Source organism: Platichthys flesus, chromosome 21 (assembly GCF_949316205.1).
Source record: "Platichthys flesus chromosome 21, fPlaFle2.1, whole genome shotgun sequence".
NCBI lineage: Eukaryota > Metazoa > Chordata > Actinopteri > Pleuronectiformes > Pleuronectidae > Platichthys > Platichthys flesus.
Window position 1 is genome coordinate 217,501 of NC_084965.1, and position 15,432 is coordinate 232,932.

The 15,432-nt window shown below is 46.7% G+C and overlaps 2 protein-coding genes across 3 annotated transcripts in view; one reads left to right on the forward strand and one right to left on the reverse strand.

The window, feature by feature from the left end:
- The window catches only part of LOC133933139 (activin receptor type-2B-like), a 12,590-nt gene extending 10,133 nt beyond the window's left edge, over positions 1-2,457 (forward strand). The window contains exon 11 of the mRNA XM_062380124.1: positions 1-2,457. This exon is cut by the window's left edge and continues 1,167 nt beyond it. The gene's annotated coding sequence lies outside the window, so the exon portion shown is untranslated.
- Positions 2,458-2,707: 250 nt separating this feature from the next.
- LOC133932903 (5'-AMP-activated protein kinase subunit gamma-2-like) lies at positions 2,708-13,981 on the reverse strand. Of its 2 annotated transcripts, none has more exons than XM_062379786.1 (13): positions 13,885-13,981; positions 10,479-10,524; positions 9,475-9,575; positions 8,295-8,376; positions 7,769-7,827; positions 7,611-7,656; positions 7,049-7,103; positions 6,744-6,870; positions 6,486-6,651; positions 6,364-6,401; positions 6,111-6,257; positions 5,671-5,764; positions 2,708-5,542 (listed from the first exon to the last, which is right to left on the reverse strand). In XM_062379786.1, exons 1-13 carry the CDS (start codon positions 13,945-13,947, stop codon positions 4,554-4,556), a joined length of 2,013 nt encoding a protein of 670 aa, XP_062235770.1. In that variant the 5' UTR covers positions 13,948-13,981; the 3' UTR covers positions 2,708-4,553. The 2 variants fall into 2 exon arrangements, with proteins under 2 accessions (XP_062235770.1, XP_062235771.1); XM_062379787.1 differs by having other exon boundaries at positions 8,299-8,376; positions 13,885-13,974.
- Between the last annotated feature and the right edge of the window lie 1,451 nt (positions 13,982-15,432).

The following is a 15,432-nucleotide window of genomic DNA, read 5'->3' on the forward strand; positions in this document are numbered from 1 at the left end:
CTGAGGTCAAAGGTCGTCGACCAGCTGTGAAAACAAAGCACGAGAACTATGTTGTTTTAAACATGAAGTACTTTGATGTATGTTTGTGTTGTCGTCCCTTCTGTGAGGAACATGTGACGTGAATGTCTACGATGCTGCTGCTGCTGATGATGATGATGATGATGATGAAGATCATGATTCAAACTCAAAGATGAATATTTTTCTGTATTTTCTTTTCCTTCGTTCGACCGTCGGTGCATCGGACACGTGAAGCGACGCGTGTTCGATCCCGGACGATGAAACGAGGACTAAAGAAAAACGGTCAAAACGATACTCATGAAATCCAGATCACCTCAATACACCAGAAATACCTCAGACTTTTCTACGTCTTCTGTTTCTAGATTTGATTTGTTCTTTGTAGTCACATGATATTTGATTCTTTGTTTTTTATGCTAGTGAATGTCTTAAGTATTGAAATGTTTCCAGGTTACGAGTCTCACAGATGCACATTGTAAATACTTCAGAAGAATAAACGTGTTTTCAGACATCATAGAAACCCAGCTGGACCGGGCAGGTTCCATTCCTCTTCTTCACCTCCCTTCTCCTTGCCTTTTTTGTTTTATTTCTCAACCCGTACACTTGTCTCCTTATCTTAGGCTCAACCTCGACTCTTTCCCTTGTTTCCTCCCCCAACTGTCTGTTGACTCGTTTCCTTTCACAAGTATCTGTCCCCTTGTTCACTTCCTTGAGTCTCTTCACTGTTCCCTTGTTTCCTTCCTCACGTATCTGTCCCCTTGTTCACTTCCTTGAGTCTCTTCACTGTTCCCTTGTTTCCCTCCTCAAGTCTCTCTTCCCTCGATTCCTATCTCGGGTCTTTCCTTGAATCTCTGTTCCCTTGTTTGGTATTTTGAGTCTCCTTTCCCTTGTTTCCTTCTCTCCTCTCCTGTCACCTCATTGTTTCACTGAATGTTCCTGACGCTCTCGTTCTTGTGCCTTTATTTCACCTCATCCTTTCATCCGTCCCCTTTTCCCCTTCTTCACTTCACATTTTGTCATTCACGAATGTCCAACTAACGAATGTGCACGAAAATATGTTTCGATGAAAACCGATTGTAGGATGAGATCAACGTCTCTGGACTGAATTTGTTTTTCAAAGAAACTAAACTTGCAAAAATTTGCACATGTAGCGGTTCTTCAGAATCTGGAGACGTGACTCGTTCTCCTCAGACGGGAGGCCAGCAGCAGACTGACTCAGTTCCAGGTGTTTCCAGGTGTTTCCAGGAACATATTACCTCATTGAAGCCACGACGTGTGTTAGCACAATGTCGAATTCAGCTAGCATCGTTAGCACGCCACAGTGAAGCCAGTCGGGTGCTAACCCAAACGAAAAGGAACTACTGATGATACTGGTCTTAAACCAGTCCGGCTGCTAGCCCCCCCTCCATCATGTGACATCAGACCCAAGCAGGACCCAAAGACCTGTGTCCTGTCCTCATGTTCGTCTGACCCAGTGTCCACCACAGCCCGGGACTCAGCTAGCTCTCAGGATGTCTCACTCATGTAGAGAGCCCCTGAAGAAGAACCTTAGAAACGTGAAGATTAATAATCGTGAAAAGAGGCGAATGAATGGCGTCATGTTCACGCAGCAACATGGCGGCACGTCAGAGCTTCCACTTCCTCCGGCTCACCTTCACGACTGTGTTCAGAGGATCTCACTCTTTATTATAAAAACTAAATATGATTGTAAAGAAAGTTGAAACAAATCCATTTGTTACCTCAGAGTGAAAAGTGAAGCTGAACAGAAACCAGGTGAAACTAAGAGACCAGTGAGAAACTCAGCGAATATTCAAGTTCTTCAGATAAATGAGGAAAATGAGAAGTCACCTTCAAAGTCATTTATTTCAACATCACGTCTCGTCTGAGTTTCTCTCTCTGGTGAGACGCAGCTCGCTGATATGAGATATGAGATGAAGCAGCTATCTGATATGAGATATGAGATGAAGCAGCTATCTGATATGAGATATGAGATATGAGATGAATCTGTTTCTCATTCTGCTGACGGACACTCATACGTCCTGAAACCAGAGGATCCCTGGGACCATGAGGTTGAAGAGATTATAGAGAAAACACACGAGAATCATTTTCAGCTTCTGAGCTTCAGTCAAATTACAAATTAATCATCTTCAGATATTATTGAACTTGTCAGGACACGTTCTATGACTCATGATGTCAGAGCTCAAAGTGAGAGGCAGCCATGTTTACAAATCGCTCCCCCGCTAGGATGACGAGAAGAACATGTGAATATTCTACGTTGTGTTTCACTGTTGTGTGTCGACTGTAGAAACGACTGATTCTACAAAACAGAAAAAAGAACAAGTCTCTGTTTGACCTGGTTTTCATTACTGTAAATAACTGAAGCTGTTTTTTTTTTATAAATAAATATGTATGTAAACGACAGATGGAAGAAATTCACCCCAACAGGAATGAAATAAAAAAAGGTTCTGTCCGTCCTGTTGTTACAACGTTCACTGAATATCTATATTTTCTACTTCTTAGATCGATGTTTAATTTTCACTCTGGATGAAAAGCTCCAGTTTGGTTTGTCAAGAATCAGGATCAGGATCTGGATCTGGATCTGGATCTGCCCCGAAAGACACAAAGTGTGAACCTGTTGGGGGCGTCTCTCTCTGTCTCCCCCTGTAGTTCTAGTCCTCAGAGCAGCGACACCTTCCACATTTAAATAATTTATTTGAATCCACCAATCATATTCATACAAAAAGGATTCAAACATTTCTCAGGGGTTGAATACAGCTCAGTGACTCATGGGTACAAGAAACATCTCCTACACCAAACACAAGACGACCTAGAGCAGCTGATACAGAGCAGAACTTTGCTAGTTGTTTAGATCGTGTCTTACTAAGTCCTGCCAGTCGTAGTCCACTGACCGAAAGCTTATGACCTGCCCCACACTTCCAAATATCAATACTACCAGCTTACATGTATAGCCTAGGTCTCTCATTTGAGCAACAATGGGCTGGTATTTGGTCTCACACACACACACACACACACACACACACACACACACACACACACACACACACACACACACACACACACACACACACACACACACACACACACACACACACACACACACACACACACACACACACACACACACACACACACACACACACACACACACACACACACAAACACAAACACAAACACACACACACACACACACACACACACACACACACACACAGTGACTGAACAATGTAAACCACTGTAGAATACAAAGGGTTATTTCAATTTTATCTTTTTGTATATGGAAATAAACAATTTCAACATTTTACATGGACTTCTTTTAAGTGTGTGTGTGTGTGTGGTGGTCTCTTATGGTATTTATTCAAATACACAAATACTTTTATACAATATTAATATTTATGACCATATTCCAGTCAAAGCCTTTGTTAACGCTTTGTGCTGCAGTAGCAGAACATATTGTTGGACTGAAACTAAATATTGTGCAATGAATAGATAAAGTTGTGTAACTGCATTTCTATGTCTATCATAACATTCATGAAAAGAGATCTTTCACAATAAAACAATCAGAATTCAGTGGATCCCCATGAAGACTCTGATTTCAATGCCTTGATCACACAGAACTACGTTTCCCAGAATCCCCAGGGGTCACGTCAGGAAACACTTTTGAGGGCAGCAGTTTAGGAGAAAAGGTTCCAGAGGTGATCAGGTTCATTCAAATCTGAACACAACCGGAATCTTTGAACACATTCATTTAACAATAACAGTTTTCAGATTTATTTCAAAGGTTAGATCCATCTGGAAGAAAATCCTTCAGCGATTTAAATCTCTCCACCAATCAGAAGCTGCAGTTAAAACGAAAGCACCAATGACAACTACATGACCCGCCCCTTTATGATGTCACAAAGATCGAGAAAAAAGATCCATCTTCAGGTTCATCGTATTCAAAGTTCGTGGCTCAAAGAGTTTCATGTGTCGTGTGGAGAAGTTTCCTCAAGTCTGGTTCTCAGCTGCTCTGGAGTCATGTGATCATCTGTCAAAGAGGGGGGGGGTCTGTGATAAGAATCTGACAAACTGCAGGAGCACATGTATGACCTGTGTACATGTATGACACATGTGTGTACATAACCAGCAGAGATCTGATTGGCTCCAGCACACGTCAGCCCAGCCCATCTCCAGAGTATCTGTCCAATAGTCGCCCTCCGACTGTCGGCCAATGAAACACAGTCTGAAAGTCTCTCCGGCCAATCACACGTCAGCCACTTCTTCTTCTGTGATTAGAGACACGTTTGTTGAGTCCAGGGAAACGCCGGCCGATGATGTCATGCTGCGTCCCCATCCTCTTCTTCACCTCCTCCATCCTTTGACTCCCCATCTTCCTCCTACACCCCCCCCCCCCTCCTCATTCACCTCCTCCTTCTCTCCTCTCTCTGTCTGTATTTATATATTTTAAAAGAGTCGTGGTCCAGATCTGGTTCAAGTTTTCTTTTTGTCCATGTCTCTACATGAAAGTCCTGAACCTTGACTTAATCCTGGACCTGGACCTGATCTTCATCCTGATCATGGACCAGATCTTGATCCTGGTCCTGGTCCTGGTCATGGACCTGATGTTTATCCTGGTCCTGGTCCTGATCCTGATTCTCACCCTGATCCTGGACCTGATCTTCATCCTGACCCTGACCGTGACCCTGGACCTGGACCTGGACCTGATCATCATCCTGATCATGGACCATATCTTGATCTTGATCATGGTCCTGGACCTGAGGTTGATCCTGGTCCTGGTCCTGGTCCTGATCCTGATTCTCACCCTGATCCTGGACCTGATCTTCATCCTGACCCTGACCCTGACCCTGACCCTGACCCTGGACCTGGACCTGGACCTGATCATCATCCTGATCATGGACCATATCTTGATCTTGATCCTGGTCCTGGACCTGAGGTTGATCCTGGTCCTGATCCTGTTCCTGATTCTCACCCTGATCCTGGACCTGATCTTCATCCTGACCCTGATTCTGATCCTGACCCTGACCCTGACCCTGACCCTGACCCTGACCCTGGACCTGATCATCATCCTGATCATGGACCAGATCTTGATCTTGATCCTGGTCCTGGACCTGATGTTGATCCTGGTCTTGATCTTGATCCTCACCCTGATCCTGGACCTGATCTTCATCCTCATCATGATTCTGACCCTGACCCTTACCCTGGACCTGATCTTCATCGTGATCATGGACCAGATCTGGATCTGGATCTTGATCCTTGACCTGATCTTGATCCTGGGCCTGGTCCTGATCTTCATCCTGATCCTGGTACTGATCCTGGACCAGATCTGGATCTGAATCTGGATCTTGATCCTGGACCTGATCTTCATCCTGATCCTGGACCTGATCCTGGACCAGATCTGGACCTGGATCTAGATCTTGATCCTGGACCTTATCCTGGACCTGATCCAGTCCTGGTGGTGATGGGTCCAGAGTGGTCGGCTGAGGGGGGACAGACTCTTTCCTCTCAAGACCTGCAGACAGAAGCAGATCGATTTGAATTATTAGATGAAATACATAAACCTTCAAAATAAGTTTGTTTTAGAGGCCTGAGGTCAGAGGTCACAGGTGTGTGTGTGTGTGTGTGTGTGTGTGTGTGTACCTGCAGGGATTAAAACAAGTGCCTGCAGGATGTCGGACAGCGAGACGATGCCGACGATACGAGAGTCTTCATCAACGACGACAAGCCTGTGAACCTGCGTCACAGAGACACGCACAAACACGCACAAACACACAAACACACACACACACACACACACACACACACACACACACACACACACACACACACACACACACACACACACACACACACACACACACACACACACACACACACACACACACACACACACACACACACACACACACACACACACACACACACACCCCTACAGTTAAACTCAAAACGTTCCTCTGTGATGAAGCCTGTCATTCTCTTTCTTTAAGGTCTGGACCCTCTATCTAAAGAACCTTGATAGGTTTACTGTGAATTAGCTGTGTGTGTGTGTGTGTCTGTGCGTGTGTGTGTGTGTGTGTGACCTCAGCCTTCACGATTCGGTCCACTATCGTCTCCAGTGTTTCCAGTTTGTTGCACTTCATGACTCCTTCAAAGTACTGAGATCTGTGTCTGAGCGCCTGAGTCACTGTCACGTCCAGGTTGTTGTACGTCTTCTCTGCCGCCAGGTTCTGTTCACACGCACACACAGACACACACAGACACACACAGACACACACACACGTTCACGACCTCATTAACTCTGCACTGCTATAATGTGAGTTATAATTTACTCACAATCACGTCGAACTTGGAGTAGATGTCCACGACTTTGCCTGTGAACAAATCAGACGACACGTTTCTGACTGTGCCACCCCCCCCCCCTCCCCCCCCCCGCCATCAGACAGAGCAGTGGTTACCGTGGTGATCCACGACTGGCAGGGCGGAGACGCGGCGGTGTGTGAAGACGGACAGCGCGGTGATGAGGGGCGTGTCCGGGTGGATGAAGGCGATGTTAGCGTACGTCCCGACGCCGAGTTCCTCCAGAGACTGATTCATGAAGGCAGGCATGGGCATCTCACACACCTACACACACACACACACACACACACATATATATATATATACACTCAGACACACACATGGAAGGGTCTGACTGATGAAGTGTGTTGACTCACAAACAGCTGCAGGAACTTGAGGATCCTCTTGTGGGTCAGGATGTAGAGGGCGTTCCCACTCACCGGGTCGATGACAGGAAGTCGATGGATTTGATTTGTTATCAGCGAGTTCACTGCGTCGAATACACTGACACACAAACACACACACAGACACACACACCTGCTTAGTGCTGCTTCTTCTTCTCTAGGTTTGTTTTCAGATCGTAATGAAATATTCACACCTTCAATCTCCACACACACACGTACTTGTATCTTTGTGGGGACATCTCATTCATATTGTTTTCTGTTCACACACACACAGATACCTGGCGTCAGGTGAAATGTGGACCAGTGGTTTGAAGGTCTCTTGCAGGTACAGCTCTGACAACAAGAACAGGAGGGTTAGGGAACATCTGGGTGAGGGTTAGGGAACATCTGAGTGAGGGTTAGGGAACATCTGGGTGAGGGTTAGGGAACATCTGGGTGAGGGTTAGGGAACATCTGAGTGAGGGTTAGGGAACATCTGGGTGAGGGTTAGGGAACATCTGGGTGAGAGTTAGGGAACATCTGAGTGAGGGTTAGGGAACATCTGGGTGAGGGTTAGGGAACATCTGGGTGAGAGTTAGGGAACATCTGAGTGAGGGTTAGGGAACATCTGGGTGAGGGTTAGGGAACATCTGGGTGAGAGTTAGGGAACATCTGAGTGAGGGTTAGGGAACATCTGGGTGAGGGTTAGGGAACATCTGGGTGAGAGTTAGGGAACATCTGAGTGAGGGTTAGGGAACATCTGGGTGAGGGTTAGGGAACATCTGGGTGAGGGTTAGGGAACATCTGGGTGAGGGTTAGGGAACATCTGGGTGAGGGTTAGGGTTAGGGAACATCTGTCACCTCTCCACGTCTCGATCTTATGTTCCTCCAGCTCGTAGATCTGAACCTGACGAGACATGAGACCAACCTGCTCACACATGAACACCACCACGAGTGTGTATGTGTGTTACAGTGTGTGTGTGTGTGTGTGTATGTGTGTGTGTGTGTGTGTGTGTTACCATGGGGGATTTGTAGTATCTGGTCAGGATGTTGATGAAGTCTGTGATGGTCAACATCCCTGAACAACAGACACAGATCCACCATTCTCCACAGGAAACTAATCGTTCAACACAAAGTCTGGGCAATTGTAACAGACACGCACACCCGCCACACACACACAAACACACACCACACACGCCACACACAGACACACACACACACAAACACACACAGACACACACACACACACGTCACACGCCACACATCACACACCAAAACACACACCCACACACAAACACACACAGACACGCCACACACCAGACACACAAACACAGGCCAAACACACCACACAGACCACACACACAAACAAACACACGCCACAAACACCACAGACACACACACAAACAGGCCACACACACCACAGACACACACACACACACAAACACACACACACACGCATGCGGACATGCACACACACATGCCACACACACACACACACACAAACACACCACAAACACGCAAACACACACAGACACGCACTCTTACCTACAAAGCTCTGGTTCTTGCTCTCCCACAGAGGAGCAGCTCTCACTCCGTTTGCCACAAGAGCAAAAAACGCTTTCTTCACCTAAAGCAACAACAGTCATAATAATAATAATAATAATAATAATAATAATAATAATAATAATAATAATAATAGTTCCTAATTAAATCAGATTAACGTCTTTGTAACCCGGCTGCGTATCACACGCTTTTAAAGTAGCTGTAAATAAACCTGTGTTTAGAAGCCCTCTCTACATCCAGAGGCTTCAGCTGATTGGACCCACAGCCTAACCTAACCCTAATCTAGCCTAACACTAAACAAACCCTAAACTAACCCTAATCTAACCTAACCCTAATCTAACCCTAATCTAACCCTAAACTAACCCTAATCTAACCCTAACCCTAATCTAGCCTAACACTAAACAAACCCTAAACTAACCCTAATCTAACCCTAACCCTAATCTAGCCTAACACTAAACTAACCCTAACCTAACTTTACCCTAATCTAACCTAACCCTAATCTAGCCTAACCCTAAACTAACCCTAAACTAACCCTAATCTAATCTAACCCTAATCTAACCCTAATCTAACCCTAATCTAACCTAACCCTAATCTAACCCTAAACTAACCCTAATCTAACCCTAATCTAACCTTACCCTAATCTAACCCTAAACTAACCCTAATCTAACCTAACCCTAATCTAACCCTAATCTAACCCTAAACTAACCCTAATCTAACCCTAACCCTAATCTAGCCTAACACTAAACTAACCCTAATCTAACCTTACCCTAATCTAACCCTAAACTAACCCTAATCTAACCTAACCCTAACCCTAACCGAACCTGTTGAAACCTTCAGTCATGATTTAGAATCATCACAGAAACAGCTGTTAACAGTCACTAACAAGCTTCTCATGTCCTCAGATGATGGACATGTCTCTTACTGGTCCTGTTGGACCCCCCCCCCCCCCCCCCCAGTCTGGTTCTAGAGGGTCCTCCAGTAATGAGTTTCCTCCACACAGTCACAAAGTGCTGCTCATTGTGGGAGGAAGAGCTTGAGATAAATATATTGTGGTTTGCCGCTACACAAATAAAATGTAATTAATAATCACAACAATAACAACAACAGAAAACATAATAATGATGATAACGATAATAATAATAATAAGGATGTAGTGACTGACCTGCAGCGTGGTGTCGAACACAACCAGTTTGGAACTGGTCGGGACGATGTCGTAACATCGGTGACGTCTCATGAATCTCATGTAAATGTCCCGCTCCGAAGCTACAGGGACACACACAGGGAGACACAGGGACACAGGGACACACAGGGAGACACACAGGGACACAGGGACACAGGGACACACACAGGGAGACACACAGGGACACACACAGGGAGACACAGGGACACAGGGACACAGGGAGACACACAGGGACACACACAGGGAGACACACACAGGGAGACACACACAGGGACACACACAGGGACACACACAGGGACACACGCAGGGAGACACACACAGGGACACAGGGACACAGGGAGACACACAGGGAGACACACAGGGACACACACAGGGACACACACAGGGACACACACAGGGGGAGACACGCAGGGACACACGCAGGGAGACACGCAGGGACACACGCAGGGACACACGTAGGGACACACGTAGGGACACACACAGGGAGACACACAGGGACACACGCAGGGACACACACACAGGGACACACGTAGGGACACACACAGGGACACACACAGGGACACACGTAGGGACACACGTAGGGACACACACAGGGACACACACAGGGACACACACAGGGACACACACAGGGACACACACAGGGACACACACAGGGACACACACAGGGAGAGCGGGTGAGACACTTCACATTGTCATCCTAGTGTTAACAACTGTGTGTTTGTGTGTTGGATGCTGGTTGCCATGGTGACTTCAACACTGTCTCTCAGCTTGTTGCCGTGACTACACAGCAGCTGATGTTGCTGTCAAGCTGCAAAGCATTCTGGGAACAATATCATGTCCCAGTCATCTGACAGAAAGGAGGAACACAACTCCACGGCCCTTCAAAATAAAATCTAGTCAAATTTGTAGGTTTGTCTTCATCTACAGACTCAGAGCGTCAGTGAGTGTGTCTGTGATGAATCTTCTCTCTGTCTGTGGACATTTACCAGAATCATCAGGATCCGGCTCCGACATGTCCTCTGCTACCGGGACCTGCCGACAACACACGAGACACCGTGAGGACAGCTGGAGACAACCGGTCCCCGTCTGAGGCTGGGGAGGGACTGACTGATGACTGACTGACAGAGTGAGAGACAGACTGAGGGACTGACTGATGACAGACTGACAGACTGAGAGAGTGAGAGACAGACCGAGAGACAGACTGAGAGAAAGACTGAGCGACAGACTGACAGAGTGAGAGACAGACTGAGAGAAAGAGAGACAGAGTGAGAGACTGAGAGAAAGACTGAGCGACAGACTGACAGAGTGAGAGACTGAGAGAAAGACTGAGCGACAGACTGACAGAGTGAGAGACAGACTGAGGGACTGACTGATGACAGACTGACAGACTGAGAGAGTGAGAGACAGACCGAGAGACAGACTGAGAGAGTGAGAGACAGAGTGAGAGACTGAGAGAAAGACTTAGCGACAGACTGACAGAGTGAGAGACTGAGAGAAAGACTGAGCGACAGACTGACAGAGTGAGAGACAGACTGAGGGACTGACTGATGACAGACTGACAGACTGAGAGAGTGAGAGACAGACCGAGAGACAGACTGAGAGAGTGAGAGACTGAGAGAAAGACTGAGCGACAGACTGACAGAGTGAGAGACAGACTGAGGGACTGACTGATGACAGACTGACAGACTGAGAGAGTGAGAGACAGACCGAGAGACAGACTGAGAGAGTGAGAGACAGAGTGAGAGACAGACTGAGAGAAAGAGAGACAGAGTGAGAGACTGAGAGAAAGACTTAGCGACAGACTGACAGAGTGAGAGACTGAGAGAAAGACTGAGCGACAGACTGACAGAGTGAGAGACAGACTGAGGGACTGACTGATGACAGACTGACAGACTGAGAGAGTGAGAGACAGACCGAGACAGACTGAGAGAGTGAGAGACATACTGAGAGACAGACTGACAGAGTGAGAGACAGACTGATGACAGACTGACAGACTGAGAGACAGACTGAGGGACTGACAGAGTGAGAGACAGACTGATGACAGACTGACAGACTGAGAGACAGACTGAGAGTGAGAGACAGAGTGAGAGACTGAGAGACAGACTGACAGAGTGAGAGACAGACTGAGGGACTGACTGATGACAGACTGACAGACTGAGAGAGTGAGAGACAGACCGAGAGACAGACTGAGAGAGTGAGAGACAGAGTGAGAGACTGAGAGAAAGACTGACAGAGTGAGAGACAGACTGAGAGACTGACTGAGAGAAAGAGAGACAGAGTGAGAGACAGACTGACAGAGTGAGAGACAGACTGAGAGACAGACTGACAGACTGAGAGACAGACTGAGGGACTGACAGAGTGAGAGACAGACCAAGAGAGAGACTGACAGACTGAGAGAAAGACTGAGAGACAGACTGACAGACTGAGAGAAAGAGAGACAGAGTGAGAGACTGAGAGAAAGACTGAGCGACAGACTGAAAGAGTGAGAGACAGACTGAGAGTGAGAGACAGACTGAGAGACAGACTGACAGAGTGAGAGACAGACTGAGAGAAAGAGAGACAGAGTGAGAGACTGAGAGACAGACTGACAGAGTGAGAGACAGACTGAGAGACAGACTGAGAGACAGACTGAGGGACTGACAGAGTGAGAGACAGACCGAGAGAGAGACTGACAGACTGAGAGAAAGAGAGACAGAGTGAGAGACTGAGAGAAAGACTGAGAGAAAGACTGAGAGACAGACTGACAGACTGAGAGAAAGAGAGACAGAGTGAGAGACTGAGAGAAAGACTGAGCGACAGACTGAAAGAGTGAGAGACAGACTGAGAGACAGAGAGACAGAGTGAGAGAGTGAGAGACAGACTGAGAGAAAGAGAGACAGAGTGAGAGACTGAGAGACAGACTGACAGAGTGAGAGACAGACTGAGAGACAGACTGACAGACTGAGAGACAGACTGAGGGACTGACAGAGTGAGAGACAGACCGAGAGACAGACTGACAGACTGAGAGAAAGAGAGACAGAGTGAGAGACTGAGAGAAAGACTGAGAGAAAGACTGAGAGAAAGAGAGACAGACTGAGCGACAGACTGACAGAGTGAGAGACAGACTGAGGGACTGACTGAGAGACAGACTGACAGACTGAGAGAAAGAGAGACAGACTGAGCGACAGACTGACAGAGTGAGAGACAGACTGAGGGACTGACTGATGACAGACTGACAGAGTGAGAGACAGACCGAGAGACAGACTGACAGACTGAGAGAAAGAGAGACAGAGTGAGCGACAGACTGACAGAGTGAGAGACAGACTGAGGGACTGACTGAGAGACAGACTGAGAGAGTGAGAGACAGAGTGAGAGACAGACTGAGAGAAAGAGAGACAGAGTGAGAGACAGACTGACAGAGTGAGAGACAGACTGAGAGACAGAGAGACAGACTGAGAGACAGACTGAGAGAGTGAGAGACAGAGTGAGAGACAGACTGAGAGAAAGAGAGACAGAGTGAGAGACAGACTGACAGAGTGAGAGACAGACTGAGAGACAGAGAGACAGACTGAGGGACTGACAGAGTGAGAGACAGACCGAGAGAGAGACTGACAGACTGAGAGAAAGAGAGACAGAGTGAGAGACTGAGAGAAAAACTGAGCGACAGACTGAAAGAGTGAGAGACAGACTGAGAGTGAGAGACAGACTGAGAGACAGACTGACAGAGTGAGAGACAGACTGAGAGAAAGAGAGACAGAGTGAGAGACTGAGAGACAGACTGACAGAGTGAGAGACAGAGTGAGAGACAGACTGAGAGACTGACAGAGTGAGAGACAGACCGAGAGACAGACTGACAGACTGAGAGAAAGAGAGACAGAGTGAGAGACTGAGAGAAAGACTGAGAGAAAGAGAGACAGACTGAGCGACAGACTGACAGAGTGAGAGACAGACTGAGGGACTGACTGAGAGACAGACTGACAGACTGAGAGAAAGAGAGACAGACTGACAGACTGAGAGAAAGAGAGACAGAGTGAGAGACTGAGAGACAGACTGACAGAGTGAGAGACAGAGTGAGAGACAGACTGAGAGACTGACAGAGTGAGAGACAGACCGAGAGACAGACTGACAGACTGAGAGAAAGAGAGACAGAGTGAGAGACTGAGAGAAAGACTGAGAGAAAGAGAGACAGACTGAGCGACAGACTGACAGAGTGAGAGACAGACTGAGGGACTGACTGATGACAGACTGACAGAGTGAGAGACAGACTGAGGGACTGACTGAGAGACAGACTGACAGACTGAGAGAAAGAGAGACAGACTGAGAGACAGACTGAGAGAGTGAGAGACAGACTGACAGACTGACACTTAAAGCGGCTTCCGGCTGACCGGATGTTCGCTAGCTGATAGCACCTACTTCCCATCCAGACGCTGTTCTGGGCGCTGTCCCCGGGACCGAGGAGCCTCCCCCCGGCTTCATGTCGACTGTCTGTCAGGCAAGAGGGGTCCACCGGACCGGAGCCGCAGAAGCTAACAAGCTAACGGAGCTAGCAGGAGGCGCTTCCGGTCAGACACTTCATAATAAAGCACGAGAAACTGATTCAAGGCTCAAACTTGAATTCGATATTTTTTTAAAGGTTAAATACACAAACCTCAAAAAGTCTCCAGTAACGACTCGGTTAATTTGAATAAACACTGACTTCACTTTGTAAATCAATATTCAATTGGAATAACTTCGTTTTTGTTCCTAGATTATTTGTATTTAGTCGAAAATCCACCTTGACAAGCTCCTCCCACCAGTGACCTGACTATGACCTCTGACCACTCCGTGGAAGGGTTTTTATTTTTGTCATATATATGCTTCCACTGGGAAACAATATGAATAAACCAGGTTATGCCTGTCAATAAAACCATAACAGTGTCATCAATTAACTAAACTTCATGTTTCAAGGACATAAAAACCTGGATGACCTGAAATTTTCCCTTTTTTAAATCAGATAAAACAGAGGTTCTGATACTCGTTTATAAACTTAGATGATCTAATGACGAAGCTGACATCGTCCTCACGTCCAATGGAACCGTGTGGGAGTCCTCTTTGATCCCGTTCTGTCCTTTGATTCTCACTTAAATCACCAGCACCGCCTTCTTTCACTTCCGTAACATCTCAAACATCAGGTCTCTGAACGAGGTCATTGTTCCATCCAGACGTGATGATTGTTATTCCTTAGTTTCCGTCTCCAGCAGGAAGTCGTTCAAGACTCTGCAGTTTGTCCTCAATGCTGCAGCACGTGTCCTCACAACAACCAGGGACAGAGACCACATGTCTCCTGTATTAGCTTCACTACCCTGACTTCCTGTTATATTTAGAATTTAAAATCCTCCTCCTAACCTACATTAATAAGGCAACATCAAACCTTATGAGCTCATCGAACCTTATCACCACTAGAGCCCTGAGCTCCCAGAATTCAGGCTGTGACTCTGATCTTTATTCAGAAGTTTCCTCTGTAGTTTGACTCTAGTTGAGTCAAGAGGGAGCTGCTCCTTGTTTACGTCTGGGTTAGGGTTAGGGTTAGGGACTGAGTGACTGGACCTGACTCTTTAGAGCGGGACCAAGTCAGAACAAAGAAATCAAGAGAATTTCTTTTGTTTCGATTCTTCATGATGTCAAATATTTTATTTCCTGTAGATGATTCTAGATCCGTCTCAACATTTTGACCCAAAACAAACAGAAACATCGTCACTCAGTTTTATGTAAGTTTTTTTGCGTGCGAGCTTTGATCCGGTGTTTGTTTTCTTTTATCATTGGACGTAAACAAACACCTGCAGACAAATCAAATCAAATCAAAAAGACCCTAAAGTGTGACAACGGCCCAACGCGCTTCAGTCTTTGACCAATCAGAAGGCAGGAAACGCTGGCAGAATACTTAAAAGGCTCCAGTGGAAAGGAGAGCGAGGGTTTAACGGT